Here is a 14663-nt window from a genome sequence, read left to right on the forward strand (position 1 = left end):
CTGAAGCCGATTCTACATACATCTTCTAAATCCCAACAGTATTCTGAAACGCGTATGTTTCTATATCAGTGGTACTCAAACCTTTTCATGTCAAGGACCCCCAAAATGATATGTTTTTGCCGCAGACCCACATCTCAAAATATGTTGTTCCAGGGGATCCCAGAAGCAAAGTTAAAATGTTGCTAAAATAATGTTTTTTAGCTCAAATCTAAAAACGACACGGACGCGTTCCAGGTCTTAATGGGTCAACTTGGAATGTATTTGAGTCAGTCCTCATGTATCTTATAAGATAAAAGACAAACCCACCAGTCCAGTAGGTTTCTGCATATTGGACACACTTGAAGGAACCGAGTCCATGACGGCACCTAACATGCTATTTGCTTTAAATTGAGTAATGTGATAGGGTCTTTAGTTAATATTGGTTTTGAGCAAGACATTTCGGGTGTTCACTCTGCAACCCTAGACCAGCTTTGCAATCATACCTCCCCCCTGCCAAGAGCTGATTATATTTAGGCTGATGTCTGATGAGGTGTGTGGAATAGAAGATGGCAAAGTTCCATTCAGCAGTCAGACTCAGAACTTGGATTGAAATTGCATCTGCCAACAGATGGCAAAATAGGAGTAATATTGTCCAATTGGGATCGAGAACTCGTACAGAAACAGGATAAACCAGTGCAATTGTAAGTGTTGATGAAACAAAATGAGCAGAAAATAATATATTGATAAATGGGTTCTCTCCTGAATTAATGTAATTGGTGTCCCACCTGATGTATTTTCTGTTTACTGAAGGGCTAGACCCCCCTCTTAATGAACAAACATTCTATACCAATAATGATCAGAATATAGAACTTTGTGTTTTAACTAATAATATCACTTGGACGAGCGCCTTTTGTTTATTTATATTTTAAATGACTGATGATCAGATTGCAACACAAACATGCCAGTTAGACTGAATTCTGCATTTACAAATGAAACACTATTTTCTTTTCTTTTTTTTTAATGAATGTACAATGACAATTTTGAGACCATTGACCTTTGTGCATGGACAAGTGAATTGTAAATGTACCTGTGCAAAGGACAAGTGCCCCAAAAAGGTATTGTCAAGCACTGAATGTTAATGTGTTGTTTAGAGAGTGACTTTATCTCTTTTGTTTTCAGGACTTTCCTATTCTGTGCCAGACATGTTTAGGAGAAAATCCTTACATCCGTATGGTAAATAAGCATTAACCTTTATTTGTTTCAAATCGCTGTTCTATTTTTCTGGAAACTACATTATTCTGAATAAGGGTTTGCTTATTTATGTTGTTATATTTTTACAGACCAAGGAGAAGTATGGGAAAGAATGCAAGGTAAGTTGCTACAGTGCCTTAAATGAGCTTGAATAACATCAATCACGTACATTTTATGGTTCGATGTAATTCTTTGGCTGCTGTCCCCGCAGATATGCGCTCGTCCGTTCACAGTATTCCGTTGGTGTCCTGGAACTCGCATGCGTTTCAAGAAGACAGAGGTTTGCCAGACCTGCAGTAAGATGAAGAATGTCTGCCAGACATGCTTGCTTGACCTGGAATATGGTGAGTCTCTTGTTCCACCCTGTACCCCCTAAAATATTGATTTCGAGTTTTATTTTATTGCAAAACATGCTTTCATTCTGTGAAAGGTAATTGCTTAGAAATTAAAATCCCACAGCTGTTGCGCATAGTTGATAGTGACTGATCTTCCTTGAATTCCTTAAGTGCACAAGGTTCCTTATTTCCCTGAGTCACATCTATAAGGCATCCATCTGCCGCCAGGTGTCCCTTTATCTTCCCCAACGAAAATAAAAGCAGCATGGATAATGGCAGTCAGCAAAGGCTTTTTATTGTATTATTATAATTTTATTATCATTACTATTATCTTATTGTATTAATAACTTGTGATAACTTGACAGTGACTTAATTTGCTAGATATTCATTAACATTACTACAGTATAGAGTAGTAGTAATATAGCTTCATCATATTTTGGTTCCATAATTGTGAGCTGATGTAAAAGTATTGTAATATGATTTTTCTTAGCCGGGCACAAGGTATTGCCTCAACGATCATACGCCCTTGAATAAAATAATTATTGTATCGTATCAAAATTATCTGAAGAATTTATATGGTGGTATATCGTGATGAAGCTGGTGATTTACACCCCTAGTCACACCTTTCTAATGGAAGTGCTCATGGGGTCCTTGAATCGTAAAACTGTGCCATTATAACTTTAAGGATCAATTTATACTTGATTGATTCTACTCATGTCCCATGAATCGTTAGTAACAGAAATTGCATAATGCATATTTCCTAATGAAAAAAGTGTAATTTTTGTCAAGCGACACTTACCGAAAAGGTAGTGAATGTATATTAAGCCTTAATGTCAGGACCCCATGAAACTACAGGACACATACACACTATTTTATGTCACTTTCCTGTCCTTGCATGGCTGTAACAATGTAACATGGAAGCTGATAACTGAAACCCCCTTTCAACCATTTTGTGGTACTGTAGGTTTACCTATCCAGGTGCGAGACACTGGGCTGTCTGTCAAGGATGATGTTCCCAAGTCAGATGTGAACAAGGAGTACTACACACAGAATATGGAGAGGGAGGTATGTCCAGCTGTTGTTCAAATGTTTTTACATTTTTTCAAAAGGTTATACACACATACAAACACATAACAAACTGCAAAACACCACAGACACTAGTACTCAATACAAGATGAAAAGGGTACACATACCATCCTATTACTGATCAACAAAAAATGAAAGGAGATTTTAGTACAATACATTGGCATAGAAAGAGGCAGTAATATTTCAAATTTAAAGTCAATAAGAAAAAAAGAGAAAAAAAATAAATAAAAAGGAAGAATGGAATATATATATGTATATATTTTTTTAAGTGAAATGTCATAAATGTCAAAAATCTGTCAAATAAATCAACTATAACGGGGAGGAAGGGGGGAAAAGAATGGCTAATGGCTATATTGCAACAGTAGGAAACACCTCATAATATGACAGAAACGGTTGCCAGACTTTAACATATTCCTGGGTTGAATGTCTAGCTGTTGTGTGACAGGCCACACAGTTGTACATATTTTTTTAATGGTTTTCATAGTATTGGGGCTTCCCACCTAAGCTTGTCATTTTGTTTCCATCAATTCTCAGATAGCCGGCTCTGATGGGACGAGGCCCGTGGGTCTCTTGGGTAAGGCTCCCAGCTCCAGTGACATGTTATTGAAACTGGCCCGCACCACGCCGTACTACAAGAGGAACCGACCACACATCTGCTCATTTTGGGTGAAGGGAGAGTGTAAGAGAGGAGAGGAGTGCCCCTACAGGTGAGTGATTTAAACAAAGAAAGGAGTAGTTGTAGTATCTTTGAGATAAGTCTTGGTGGTGCTGTTGTGTCAGTAATAAACGGACCGTGAACCACGGGTTTGCAAAACAACATTTAAAGTTATTTGAAGTTGGCTGTTTATATATTAATTTATTTTCCATTAGATATTTATACTGACCATTATCACATTTAGACACACACTGCTTTCAGTGGGATTGTTTAGTTTGACTATGAAATCTTTTTCATTTTAGGGGGGCAGCTCAGAAGATTGCTGTCTTAAATAGTTGTTATTAAATAATATTAACCTTTTGTTCTAACATTAACATTGTCAATCAATTTCATAAATGAGCCCTGCATAAATGAATAAAATAAATGGATACCTAGACATCAGTACTTTGTCAGTAAATGTCTGACCATTTCAATAAAATAAAAGCAAAATAAACATTACTGTGTTACTGTACATCAATTGGGAAGCTATTTAAAATGGAAATGTTATGCTGTTTTACAAACATATATTGTATTTGTTAGTATAACTTCTCTTCTCTCTTTTGCAACTCATTCATACAGGCATGAGAAGCCCACAGATCCAGATGACCCGCTGGCTGACCAGAACATCAAGGACCGTTATTATGGCATCAATGACCCAGTAGCCGACAAGCTGCTGAAGAGAGCCTCCACAATGCCTCGTTTAGACCCACCAGAGGACAAGACCATCAGTACCCTCTACATCGGTGGGCTGGGAGACACCGTTACAGATGCAGACCTGAAGTATGTCCTTTTGACAACAATCACTTCTTTTCATGCCCATAACAGAATTTTATCGCTCAAAGATTTCAATCAAATATATTCTAATGACTGATGGTCCCACAGGCACTGAGGGGCTAGCCCATTACTGTCAGTGTGAACAGGCCTGTGGTGTTGCTATGGTAACTCAATGCTTCAATCAGCTTTTTTTTGTGTGGTTAAAGGGATAGTTCACCCCCAAAATGACTTTTTCTATCCATTACTCACCCCATGGAGACTTAAATTCATGGAGATTTGTTTCTTTTTGTCGCATTCTTGACCCAACAATTTGATGACCGGCGGTGGCTACGGTGTCAACTCAAAGTTGACACTTTGAGTCTCCTACCGGAGAAATGAGCATCTTTCCGCCGGTCCTCAAATTATTGGCTTAGGAATGCGACAAAAACAAAAGAATCTCCATGAATTCAAGGCTTCATGGGGTGTGTAATTGATCAAAAATAAGTCCTTTATTGGGTGAACTATCCCTTTTAAGCTAGCTAGTAAACCTACAGTGTCTATTTGAGTCGTGTGATTTTTATCTATAGAGACAGTCGTGCGAAGAAGTATAAAAAGATGGTTATGAGTTGTAGGGACAGGTGACTGTAGAATTCAAACCCTGCCTTCAGCATCAGGTGATAAGCAGCGCTAAAGAAAAGCTGAAATCTATCAGGGTTTGAATCTGATATTATGCAAAAGGATTCATACCCGTCACTTTCAAGACGGGTGAAAATGGGTATTACATTTCAATGCTGTTGCAGGAACCATTTCTACCAGTTTGGGGAGATTCGCACCATTACCATAGTCCAGAGACAGCAGTGTGCTTTCATCCAGTTTGCTACAAGACAGTCTGCTGAGATGGCTGCTGAGAAGTCCTTCAACAAGCTTATCATTAATGGACGAAGACTCACCGTTAAATGGGGCAGGTGAGTGATTGCTCTACATTATAAAAGTTGCTTGTTGGCAGTGAATCAAACCTCCTGCCTCAGGCCTGCTATTGCATCTCACACACCACCTGTCAAATGTGACATCCATCAACTTTAGAGGAGAATATATAAAGTGTTCGACTCCCTGCAGTATCGCTGGTATCATGTGACTAATCCGAGGTTTATTTATCATTTATCTGTCTAGGTCCCAGGCAGCGAGAGGCAAGGAGGCCATTAAGGAAGGGGTCAGTGAAATGGGCACCAGGCTTGACCCGGTTCCTGGACTGCCTGGAGGTGAGTGCACCATGACTGATGGGGTCATTTATGTCAGTGGGTTGGTGGTATGTATGAGTTTGAATGAATCATGGAATATCTTAACACTCAATGTTGGTGTTTGGTGTCTACATACGTTGCTTATATCAAAAAAACAAATATGTTTTACTCTTATTTACCGGTACACAAGATGTAACAATAAACAGAAACCAAGATACACATAGATTTTAAATATATTTGTATTTCGTGGCTATGTGTCTATCTTTTAAATCATCCCTTAGGGTCTAGTTAAGTGAGTTGCTATTGCCACTTTTGCACTTCATGGAACCGGCTTTGTCATTGGACAAAAGTTGTGTGGCATCACTTCAGGAAACTCACTGCATCATCAGTCAATGCATTGCTAGACTTGACACACTTTTACACACTATTTATCCCCTAATTTTCTCTCCTTCCACCTACAGCTCTACCTCCTCCACCAGCTCTTGACGAAGAGACTCCTGCCAACTATTTCAACCTTGACCCTGGTACTTCTCCTGCGGTCTTGAACATCGCTCTTCCCCCTCCTCCTGGGATAAATCCACCTCCTCCAGGTAGACTTAGGATTTACTAACTTTCACATTTTCAGCCTCCTGGCCTTCATTAAGCTCTACATGAATTATTCATTGTAAAATACTTACAGGTTTTGTCCTATTTCTTTGGAATAAACATTCTCAGCCAGGAGAATTCATCCACCTGTCTGAGCACAGTGGCTTTATCTACATACGAATGACTCAATCTGTTTTGAAATTTATTCTTACATCTATTCTTTTATCACCTCAGGTTTCGGCCCTCCAATGTTCCACCATATGGGTCCAATGGCCCCCCCTATGCCTCCTCCCATGGGTTTGAGACCTCCCGGTCACATCCACTACCCTTCCCAGGACCCCCAGCGCATGGGCGCTCACGCTGCACATGGCTCACGACATGGCGAATAGTGGCTAGGGTCAAATTACACTGTGATTTAGATGTCATTCCTGTACTTGGCCTCACCAATGTCAAAGTGAGGTGCTGTTCTTCAATTCAATCTTGAGTTTCGGATGGGGTTAAAACCCATATGATATATTTGATAGAAATGCATTGCGTAAGAAACAACATTGCCTTTGGAAAAGGTTAAATTAGATCTGTACTTCTTTCTGTGTGCAGAAGGGACTGAACAAGCACCAGCTATATCTGGAAAAAGATGGCGGCCTATAACTCAGCTAAACATACCTAGAGCATAAGTCCTCTGCCTGGTTTATGTGGTCAGGTGTTCAATTAAGATGATTCCTATGGGTTTTAAAAAGGGCTCCCATAGTTGGTGCCATTGTACATTCTTCACTAAGATGACAGTGTATACTTTAGATAGAACGTGTTTGTCATTGTGCGATTATGTTTAGACATTGATTTTCAATTACATCCTTTTTTTTTGATGAAATGTTAATATTCCACCAAAGTATGTTTGCTTTTATTGTAAGGTTTTCTTTGTATAATGTCCACTTTTGTCATTAAAACTCCATCTTGTCATCCATTAGATCACTTAATGTTCATAAATATTCATGTATTTTACTACAAACTATGAACAGAATAGAGTCTTGGATTGAGATGCAAGTATAATGCAGAGATATCTGATGGGATGAGCTTGCTAAAAGCTACAATCCAGGACTAATTTGAATAAAAGGTTTTTAATCAATCTGTATGGTAGTTATGTTAATACAATATACTGTAACTAGCACTTCCACAGTGGTTGTAGGTAGTCTCCTATACTGTTCCATTAAGATAAAAGTGACCCTGGTGTCGGGTAGGACAATCAATTTACAATATAGGCATTTAACAGACACTTGTCCAGATGGTCTTACAAGTTCAAACTCAGAGTAAATCTGGCATAGACCATAGTCAGATAACAGGGTAAATAGTCACATAAGTAGAATACAAAGAAAATGAAGTGCTACAAAGTAACTACATTTAGATACCAGATAAACATCAAACCTAGCATCTGTCTATACAATACGATATGCTATCTAAATCACATTGTTAGCATTAGTGGTCAAGCAAAACAAATTCTGAACAAGTAACCAGCATATATGTGATTCTGCACAGTATAACTAGACACCTACTGGTTTACAATGCCATTAATGTTTTTTGAAGCAGACGGTGCACTATGTTATACTAGATGCGCCACCATTTATTACCGTTATTGTAAAATTCGGACATTGTTGCAATTAACTGTTGGAGAGGGAGACAACAGACATCAAATGTATAGACCGCCGAAGTCTGACGTCATTTACACATCCTTTGTTTGTCTACCTGGTTCGCAGTTTTCCACCCCCGTTCTGAATCCCATACACGTATTTAATATCGCGTCAAATAAGAACTGTGTTCCAAAAATAAACAAATGACCCCGGCGGTTTGACTCTTATGGATATGAAGCATCAACTGACGGTGAGAAAACGATAATGTCACTTCCGCCGAATTAGTTTCATTTTCGCCAGAAACAGACTGTATCAAATATAAGTGACTGACTATCATAAACGATACAGAACCTCCTCCCTGACATAACGCCGACACGCGGTGTTTATTTTTGGACCACAATTCTTATATGAGACGATTCTAAGATGACCCAATGTTATTCTCCATAGAGAAATTACTTCCGCAAACCTGGGGATGAACGAGTGACGTCAGGACTTCGGTGCTCTATTGATTATAACTTTAAGGTCTCAGTGATGGTGATTGGTTCTTACAGATTGTCCACTCAGCTTTGACAATGAGCTGCTGGATGTCTCTAATGTCTTCATTTGACCTCCCCATAGCTGACTTTAATTTGCAAATCATGTTTAAAAGTGCTCACTCAGACAAGATCACATGAAGAGAGGATGGATGAGAAGAGCAAGCAAAAGTCAGAGCATTGTCAGTCTTTTTAGCCTGTGGTCTGGCAAAGATCACAAGAGGTCGAGGATCAAAATTCCTCTCAGACCCTCTCACAGTTCATTAGATCCCAGTCAGTAGTCGTTGCCCCATCCTTTTGGTGCTCTGTTGAAGCTAGGCCGTTGAGAAAAGTGGTCCTCGGTCATGCTGGGAAGGTTCTGGGCCTGCAGGGCCTCGAGGTTGACCACTGGGATGACTCTGTTACTGGCCATCGGACCACCAAATGGCATGGCAGATCTGAGATAGAGAGGACAAAAACAAAAGACTGGTTTCAAACTTGAAATGATCTTATTTGAACTTTGAACATGATTGTGTATATAACCTGATAAAGTATCAGATACTCCACACTCTAAAAAGGGGGCAGCTTTTATACGACACCTGATACTCAGTCATTCATAAAATGTAATGAATCTGGCTCAACTTAAGCTCCTGTTAATGGGATGAAATGACTACTGAAGCTTCAGATTAACTCCCACTGGACATTGGAGAGCATGGTGAGCTTATCTCCTATTTGACATGTATGGTTTGTCTGACCATCAGTGTAGGCACAGATTTAATTATGACTTCATAATTTCATAATGCTCTTCCAGAGGGTAAATGGATCCATCCATGAGAGGTGCTCTTACTGACGATCTGGCATAGCATGATTGACAGTGACCTACTTAAGTTGTGTATGCTCTCTCTGCCTTCTATCCCTCACCCCTTCCTCTTCGAACCTCATACACCAATACTGACAAAACATTTTCTCCGCCTTCATGTGACGCAATGCCTTGTGTGTCGTAGGAAAGAAGATTCCCCTTTGTGCGCAATCTTTCTTGAGAGGGCTGAAAGGCACGTGGACCCCCAGTAGATCATCTTTCTAGAGCCAGGGTTAAAATAGCCTTCAGACAACCAGAACCCAAGGAGGTGTGAGCCAGCAGAGGCTCACATACAGTGGAAACATGGGACAGAGCCAAGGAATCACATTTAAGAGAACGTTTTGATTGATGATGACATGGAGCTGTGGTCATGTGCCACTGTATTTGAAGTTGCGTGGTCTCTAAAAAGCTGTGCTGAATGAGCTTCAAAGTGGCGAGGCCCGCCCTCAGGGAAGTGATATCAGTTGTCTTTAACCGTCAATGGACCACTGGCATCCGTAGAGGGATGTTTTTCTGCGAATGCTCACCTGGCCGACAGACCGGTCCTTACCTGTTGAAACACCTGTAGTTTTCAGGAGGAAGTCTTTGTGGGGGCTCAGGCAGCTGGCTGAAGACAAGCTCCCCACGAGAGTCTCCCAGAGCTTCTTTCCAGGGGGAACTGTATAACTTTGGGATGATCGTCATATTGAACTTCTCGTGAGGAATGTGCTGCAGAGGGCCAGAATACCCTGGCAAAAAAAGATGAACGTCACCCGTGAGATAACTGAGCCTTGAAGTGTAATGTACTGCCAGGTTTAATCAGTGGTGGACAAAGTACTCAATCCCAGTGCTTGAGACAAAATATAGATACTCCTGGTCAAATATTACTCAACCACAAGTGAATGTTGATCTGTCAAATGTATACTTGAGTTAAAGTACTGGAGTACTTGCTTTAAAAATATACTTATGTATGTAGTAAAAAAGTACATGCTTTTAAAAATACTCAAGTATACAAAAGTACAAATTCCCCTGCTAGAAATGTAGTGGAGTCAAAAGTATTGAAATGTATAGTGGAATTGAAAGTATCAAAACATAGAAATACTCAAAAGGTGACTTTGTTTTTTTTAATATGCATATGAACTTGTTAGATATTACACTTGGTAACAAAAGCTGGCAGAGCTTGTTGATCTTGGTATGAATCCAGCACAATAAACAGAGCTTATGTCACTGTCATATATGTCAGGACAAATATGTAACAGCTAAGGTGCCAATAAAGAACAGATACTTCTTTTTTCTTTTTAGATGAATTTGGGTGATTTTTGTGTTTTATTAGGACAGTGAACAGAGGCAGGGAAGGCAGGAGAGAGAAGGGCATGCCATGCAATAAAGTGCCTCGGGTCAAATTCGAACCAGGGTCAGCTGCGAGAAAGAATATAGCCGTATTTATGTGGTATGTGCTCTGTGAGCCACTGAGTAATAACAACCAACTTTTTCTTTCTTCTCACAAAACCAAAGCTTGCTCCAATACTTTCATACAAGACATCATTGCCAGCAGATAAACAACACTCAAGCATTGTCCAAGCGTTGGCATTCTGCAGGCAGTGGCATTGCCAAGCATCAGCTTTGCAGTGAACTATTCTAGCGGCAATCCTCCCTCTTTGTACCACTATTTACCTGGAGCAATGCCTTGAGGACTTCCCTTCTTTGCTACCGACTTCTGTAGGTTCATGACCAGGCTATGCTTACCAGGGATGGAGAAACCTTGGTTCTCCCTTCCTCCCTGTGGTTCTGGGGCTGGGATGTACTGGGGGGGAGGAATGGCTTCTTGAAATACCTGGGAGAGGGGAGCACATTACGGTGTCCATGTATTGTGTGTTTATTATAGCCACAGTATTTGGGTTTAATAATGGCGTCAGATATTTTGTCTGAGTGTTTGCCAGTGTTCAGATGTTGTTCTTTCACCAAGATGATAATACACCCACCATCCACACATTGCAGATGTGACTGCAATAAGTTTAGTAAAACAATTTGTTCTGCTCGTCTCGGCTGTCATGCTTTGACAGAAACAGCGCTGGAAAACGAGAAGCGACCGACAGATTTCATTGGCTTTCAGTCACAGTCCTTTTACAATACAGCACACTTTAAAGCTGCTAATATGCAACACATCAGGAGGATGGGTTAATGTGTAGGGCCTATAGGTTGTGATGATGTTGCTGTGATAATGGCTGAAGGTTGGGTTTATCATAATGGTTTACCTGGTTGTGCCTTACCTGGTTGTTGATCGTGTTCTCCACGGTGAACTTCTCCACCCTCCTCTGTCTCTGCTGGAACATGCGTGAGCCTCGGTTGGATTCAAGATTTAGCTCCTCCATCATCACGTCCCTTGGAATACTGACCTTCTTCCCAAGGTTCAGGCCTCCTGATACAACACAACACATAAATTGATGTTCTCTAGTAATCAAATTGAAAGGTAGAAGTTGAAGAACCCAATTTCCTCTGACCTTTTAAGATTACACTGACATTCACTCTACAGTTTGCTCACGGGTTAAAATACTCTAATGCCCAGCCAGCTAAACTGACCTAGAGATAGTACTATATTGGGACAGACAGAAGCAATCAGTTATATTTGGAAAGGTAATTATACTAAATGACGTTTTAATAGACTGCTTGTATGTGGACTAGTGGGAATAAAGAAGTCCTACGCTTGGAGTTCTGTTCTTGTTTGGCATTCAGAGATGATCAAGCTCTCTTATTACTGACAGCTTTACAAACAATTGAGAGCAAACGATACGATAAACCCAACCTTCAGCCATCATCGCTGATCGTCACTGTAATCCACACACTTTAGCCCTGGTCAGACTCATCTGTACTTAAGTGCATAAATTACACAGTGACAAGCTTGAAATAGCATTCGTAGATGACGTCCAAGGGTGTTCAAGTGCTTGTTGTGGTTCAGGGTTACATGGGTAACTGGGAATATAAATAGGATCTTTGGATTGAGGAGCTCTCGTAAAAACGGATGACGCTCTGTCGTCGGTAAGATACGGTATGGTAAGTGCTTGGGGAATTACGGGGCATGTGCCAGCCTTCGGGGGTCACATTTAGCTGAGTTTTTTTTACTTGGTTTCAAAGCTCAGCTGGCAACAACCAAACAACTCTAAATGTTCCTGGGGAAATGTCTGAACTTAGTTTCAGCAATGTGAGGGTTCTCACACTCCCATGTAATCCATTTGATCAGTTCCATTTGACTACCCTTGACCGTTCTGAATGTCATTGTAATGAATGTCAATTATAAGAATAATTGGGTATCATGTCATTAAATGCATTTGGATTATGTGTTCGATTCCATGTTTATATGCCTGTGTCTCCCGGAGTCTCGGGTTACTATTGTCACCAAACCGTATTAATACAGTTAACTTGAATCAAGCAGTGTAAACATACCTCCCCTGACCTCCTGGCACAGAGCCCTGGCCTGCAGCATCCTCTGCTTGGCCAGGTCCTCATGCCCGGAATTCACCATCGTCATCATCATCTTCCTCTGAAAAGAAACAGATCATGTACACGGATGAGGAACACCTCATTAAGATTAGATGTGTCATAATGAACTAGTGCAAATGCAGGGAAGCTTACTTAGAGTATTATTATATTTTTAATAGACATTTAATTTCTTTAGCCACTTAAAACCTATACTTAGTTGACAGTTTCAGTTATCGACACATTAAGGGAGAGTATGAATAACCGACAGCAATTAGCTTGTCTTTAAAGTAAGAAAAACAATAATCATGTTTAGCTACAATGTACTTATGATTGCGCAACAATCTCCACCCTATCAGATAAAAAATGTCAGATAAAAAATGGGAGATCCGGGCACTCAGAGTTAAAAGAGAGAGCACCTTTATTAAATCAACATTTTTCGACCACAAGCGGTCTTCATCAGGGCTAAATGAATACAAAACAACAACATTACATAGGGCTGGTAACATGTGAGACCAGCCCGGCATTTAAACACTTAACAAAAGCATGTGGGTGCAGCACTTAATACATAGTTATTACATAGGGACAATCAAGCAATCACCAATAGAAACCCACACGTGAGTGAATGAGGACCCAGTAAATAGGCACTTTACTTTAAACCAGTGAGCACATGGTTGTCTCGTTCTCTCTGCAATCTCCACCCCATGTTTCGATTGTCTTTTGGCAGACCCATGTTTGTTTACATTTTGATTTTGAAGGACAGGGTGTCTAACATTTCACACCCCAACCACAATTTACAGCAAGCAGTCAACTCATACCTTCTAGGATTTTACTACCGTATCTATATGTATGAAACCAGCTGACTTCCAAAACAACACATTTTGTTAACATAGCTATGTCACAGACAGAATCAGCAGATAATCTACACCTGTAGATAAGTCAAGCAACCCCCGGGCTTACCTGCTGCTGACTGTGTGTATTTATGACAGGAAGCAGAGCTGGTCTGCAGGATGCTGCCCTGGTCCACAGTAACAGAACTCAGCATAGGGGGGGAGTTTGTATAGCATGCAACACCAGGATGCCTTGGCTTCAACCTCACCGGGTTATTTTAGCAGCAGTAAGAGAAGGATGGAGGGGAGGAATAAAGTGTGTGGGGGGGAGGGGGGGGGGGGGGTTTGAGGGGAGAAGGGACTCATATAAAGATTTACATCCCTGCCCCCCAGTGTGTGTGATCATAAAAATTTGATCCACAGTGCGTGCGTGTGCGTGTGTGCGTTTGTGTGTGTGTGTGTGTGTGTGTGCGCGCGCGTGTGTGTGTGGGTGGGTGTGTGGGTGTGTGTGTGCAGAGTGCAGTGTGACACTGAGCCCTCATATGCTGAGGTCAAACACCAAGCTCTGCCCACACAAAAACACTCATGTGCCCACATACTGTATGCCCACAGACACACACACACACACACACACACACACACACACACACACACACACACACACTGACACACACACACACACACACACACACACACACACACACACACACACACGCACGCACGCACGCACACACGCACACACACAGACACACACACACACACACACACACACGCACACACACGCACACACGCACACATTCAATATCCTGTAACCTTAACCCTAATCCCAACCCAACCTTAGAACACCAATTTTGTACCCAATTTGACATGTCGACCCCAATCAACTGGTTTCATGTCCAACATTTGTCCCCAAATGCAGCCTATGTCAGGAACGTGCACGTGCGGGCATGTACATACACACCCATATCTACATATCGATGGCCAAAATGCAAAACCTCCTATGTGCAAATTTCATGATTTTCGGATTTCACTGTGGATGAGGACTATAGGCTATGCTGCACATGCTCAGTCTGTCTGCAAGATAGTCCCGCCCCTCATTTTGTCAGAAAAAGTCATTTGACTAAAACCTCCTATCTTGTTCAGTGCCAATTAGTGCTAAAATGTTGAAGCGCAAAACCTCTTATCTGCACCAGAACTAGTTGAGCAGCAGACAGAGCTGAAACTTGGGAATTCTATGTTATGTAGACCGTCTAAATGTCTTTCAGTTTGTAGTCATCTACTATTTTCAAAATAAAAAAGTGTCTTCCCCCTTACTAGTTAAGTATTTGTTAGTAACTCTGTCAAGTTAATTGCATTGCCTTGTTGATTGCTAATGATTAGTGTCAGGTGGTGATACTTTTATCACACCAAGAGTGTGAGTTGATAAAAAAATGTAATGGTAATACTTGATACAGTACTGTAGAATG

General features: G+C 40.8%; 2 protein-coding genes across 4 annotated transcripts in view; one reads left to right on the forward strand and one right to left on the reverse strand.

The window, feature by feature from the left end:
- Positions 1 to 6882, forward strand: part of rbm22 (RNA binding motif protein 22) — an 8541-nt gene extending 1659 nt beyond the window's left edge. The window contains exons 2-11 of the mRNA XM_080416296.1: positions 1159 to 1212; positions 1320 to 1349; positions 1442 to 1574; positions 2530 to 2630; positions 3186 to 3358; positions 3925 to 4125; positions 4899 to 5063; positions 5269 to 5357; positions 5798 to 5926; positions 6156 to 6882. Coding sequence (XP_080272422.1) covers positions 1159 to 1212; positions 1320 to 1349; positions 1442 to 1574; positions 2530 to 2630; positions 3186 to 3358; positions 3925 to 4125; positions 4899 to 5063; positions 5269 to 5357; positions 5798 to 5926; positions 6156 to 6310 — 1230 coding nt within the window. The 3' untranslated portion in view covers positions 6311 to 6882. The remainder of the gene's footprint in view (positions 1 to 1158; positions 1213 to 1319; positions 1350 to 1441; positions 1575 to 2529; positions 2631 to 3185; positions 3359 to 3924; positions 4126 to 4898; positions 5064 to 5268; positions 5358 to 5797; positions 5927 to 6155) is intronic.
- A 266-nt stretch (positions 6883 to 7148) lies between these two features.
- Positions 7149 to 13468, reverse strand: LOC308076165 (myozenin-2). 3 transcript variants are annotated; one of them, XM_080416297.1, is made up of 7 exons: positions 13328 to 13425; positions 12787 to 12832; positions 12335 to 12431; positions 11164 to 11312; positions 10568 to 10727; positions 9465 to 9642; positions 7149 to 8513 (listed from the first exon to the last, which is right to left on the reverse strand). In XM_080416297.1, exons 3-7 carry the CDS (start codon positions 12423 to 12425, stop codon positions 8351 to 8353), a joined length of 741 nt encoding a protein of 246 aa, XP_080272423.1. In that variant the 5' UTR covers positions 12426 to 12431; positions 12787 to 12832; positions 13328 to 13425; the 3' UTR covers positions 7149 to 8350. The 3 variants fall into 3 exon arrangements, with proteins under 3 accessions (XP_080272423.1, XP_080272425.1, XP_080272424.1); XM_080416299.1 differs by lacking the exon at positions 12787 to 12832 and having other exon boundaries at positions 10640 to 10727; positions 13328 to 13468; XM_080416298.1 differs by lacking the exon at positions 12787 to 12832 and having other exon boundaries at positions 12335 to 12429; positions 13328 to 13420.
- Between the last annotated feature and the right edge of the window lie 1195 nt (positions 13469 to 14663).

Source organism: Gymnoscopelus braueri (assembly GCF_963280865.1).
Source record: "Gymnoscopelus braueri genome assembly, chromosome: 20".
Taxonomy (NCBI): domain Eukaryota; kingdom Metazoa; phylum Chordata; class Actinopteri; order Myctophiformes; family Myctophidae; genus Gymnoscopelus; species Gymnoscopelus braueri.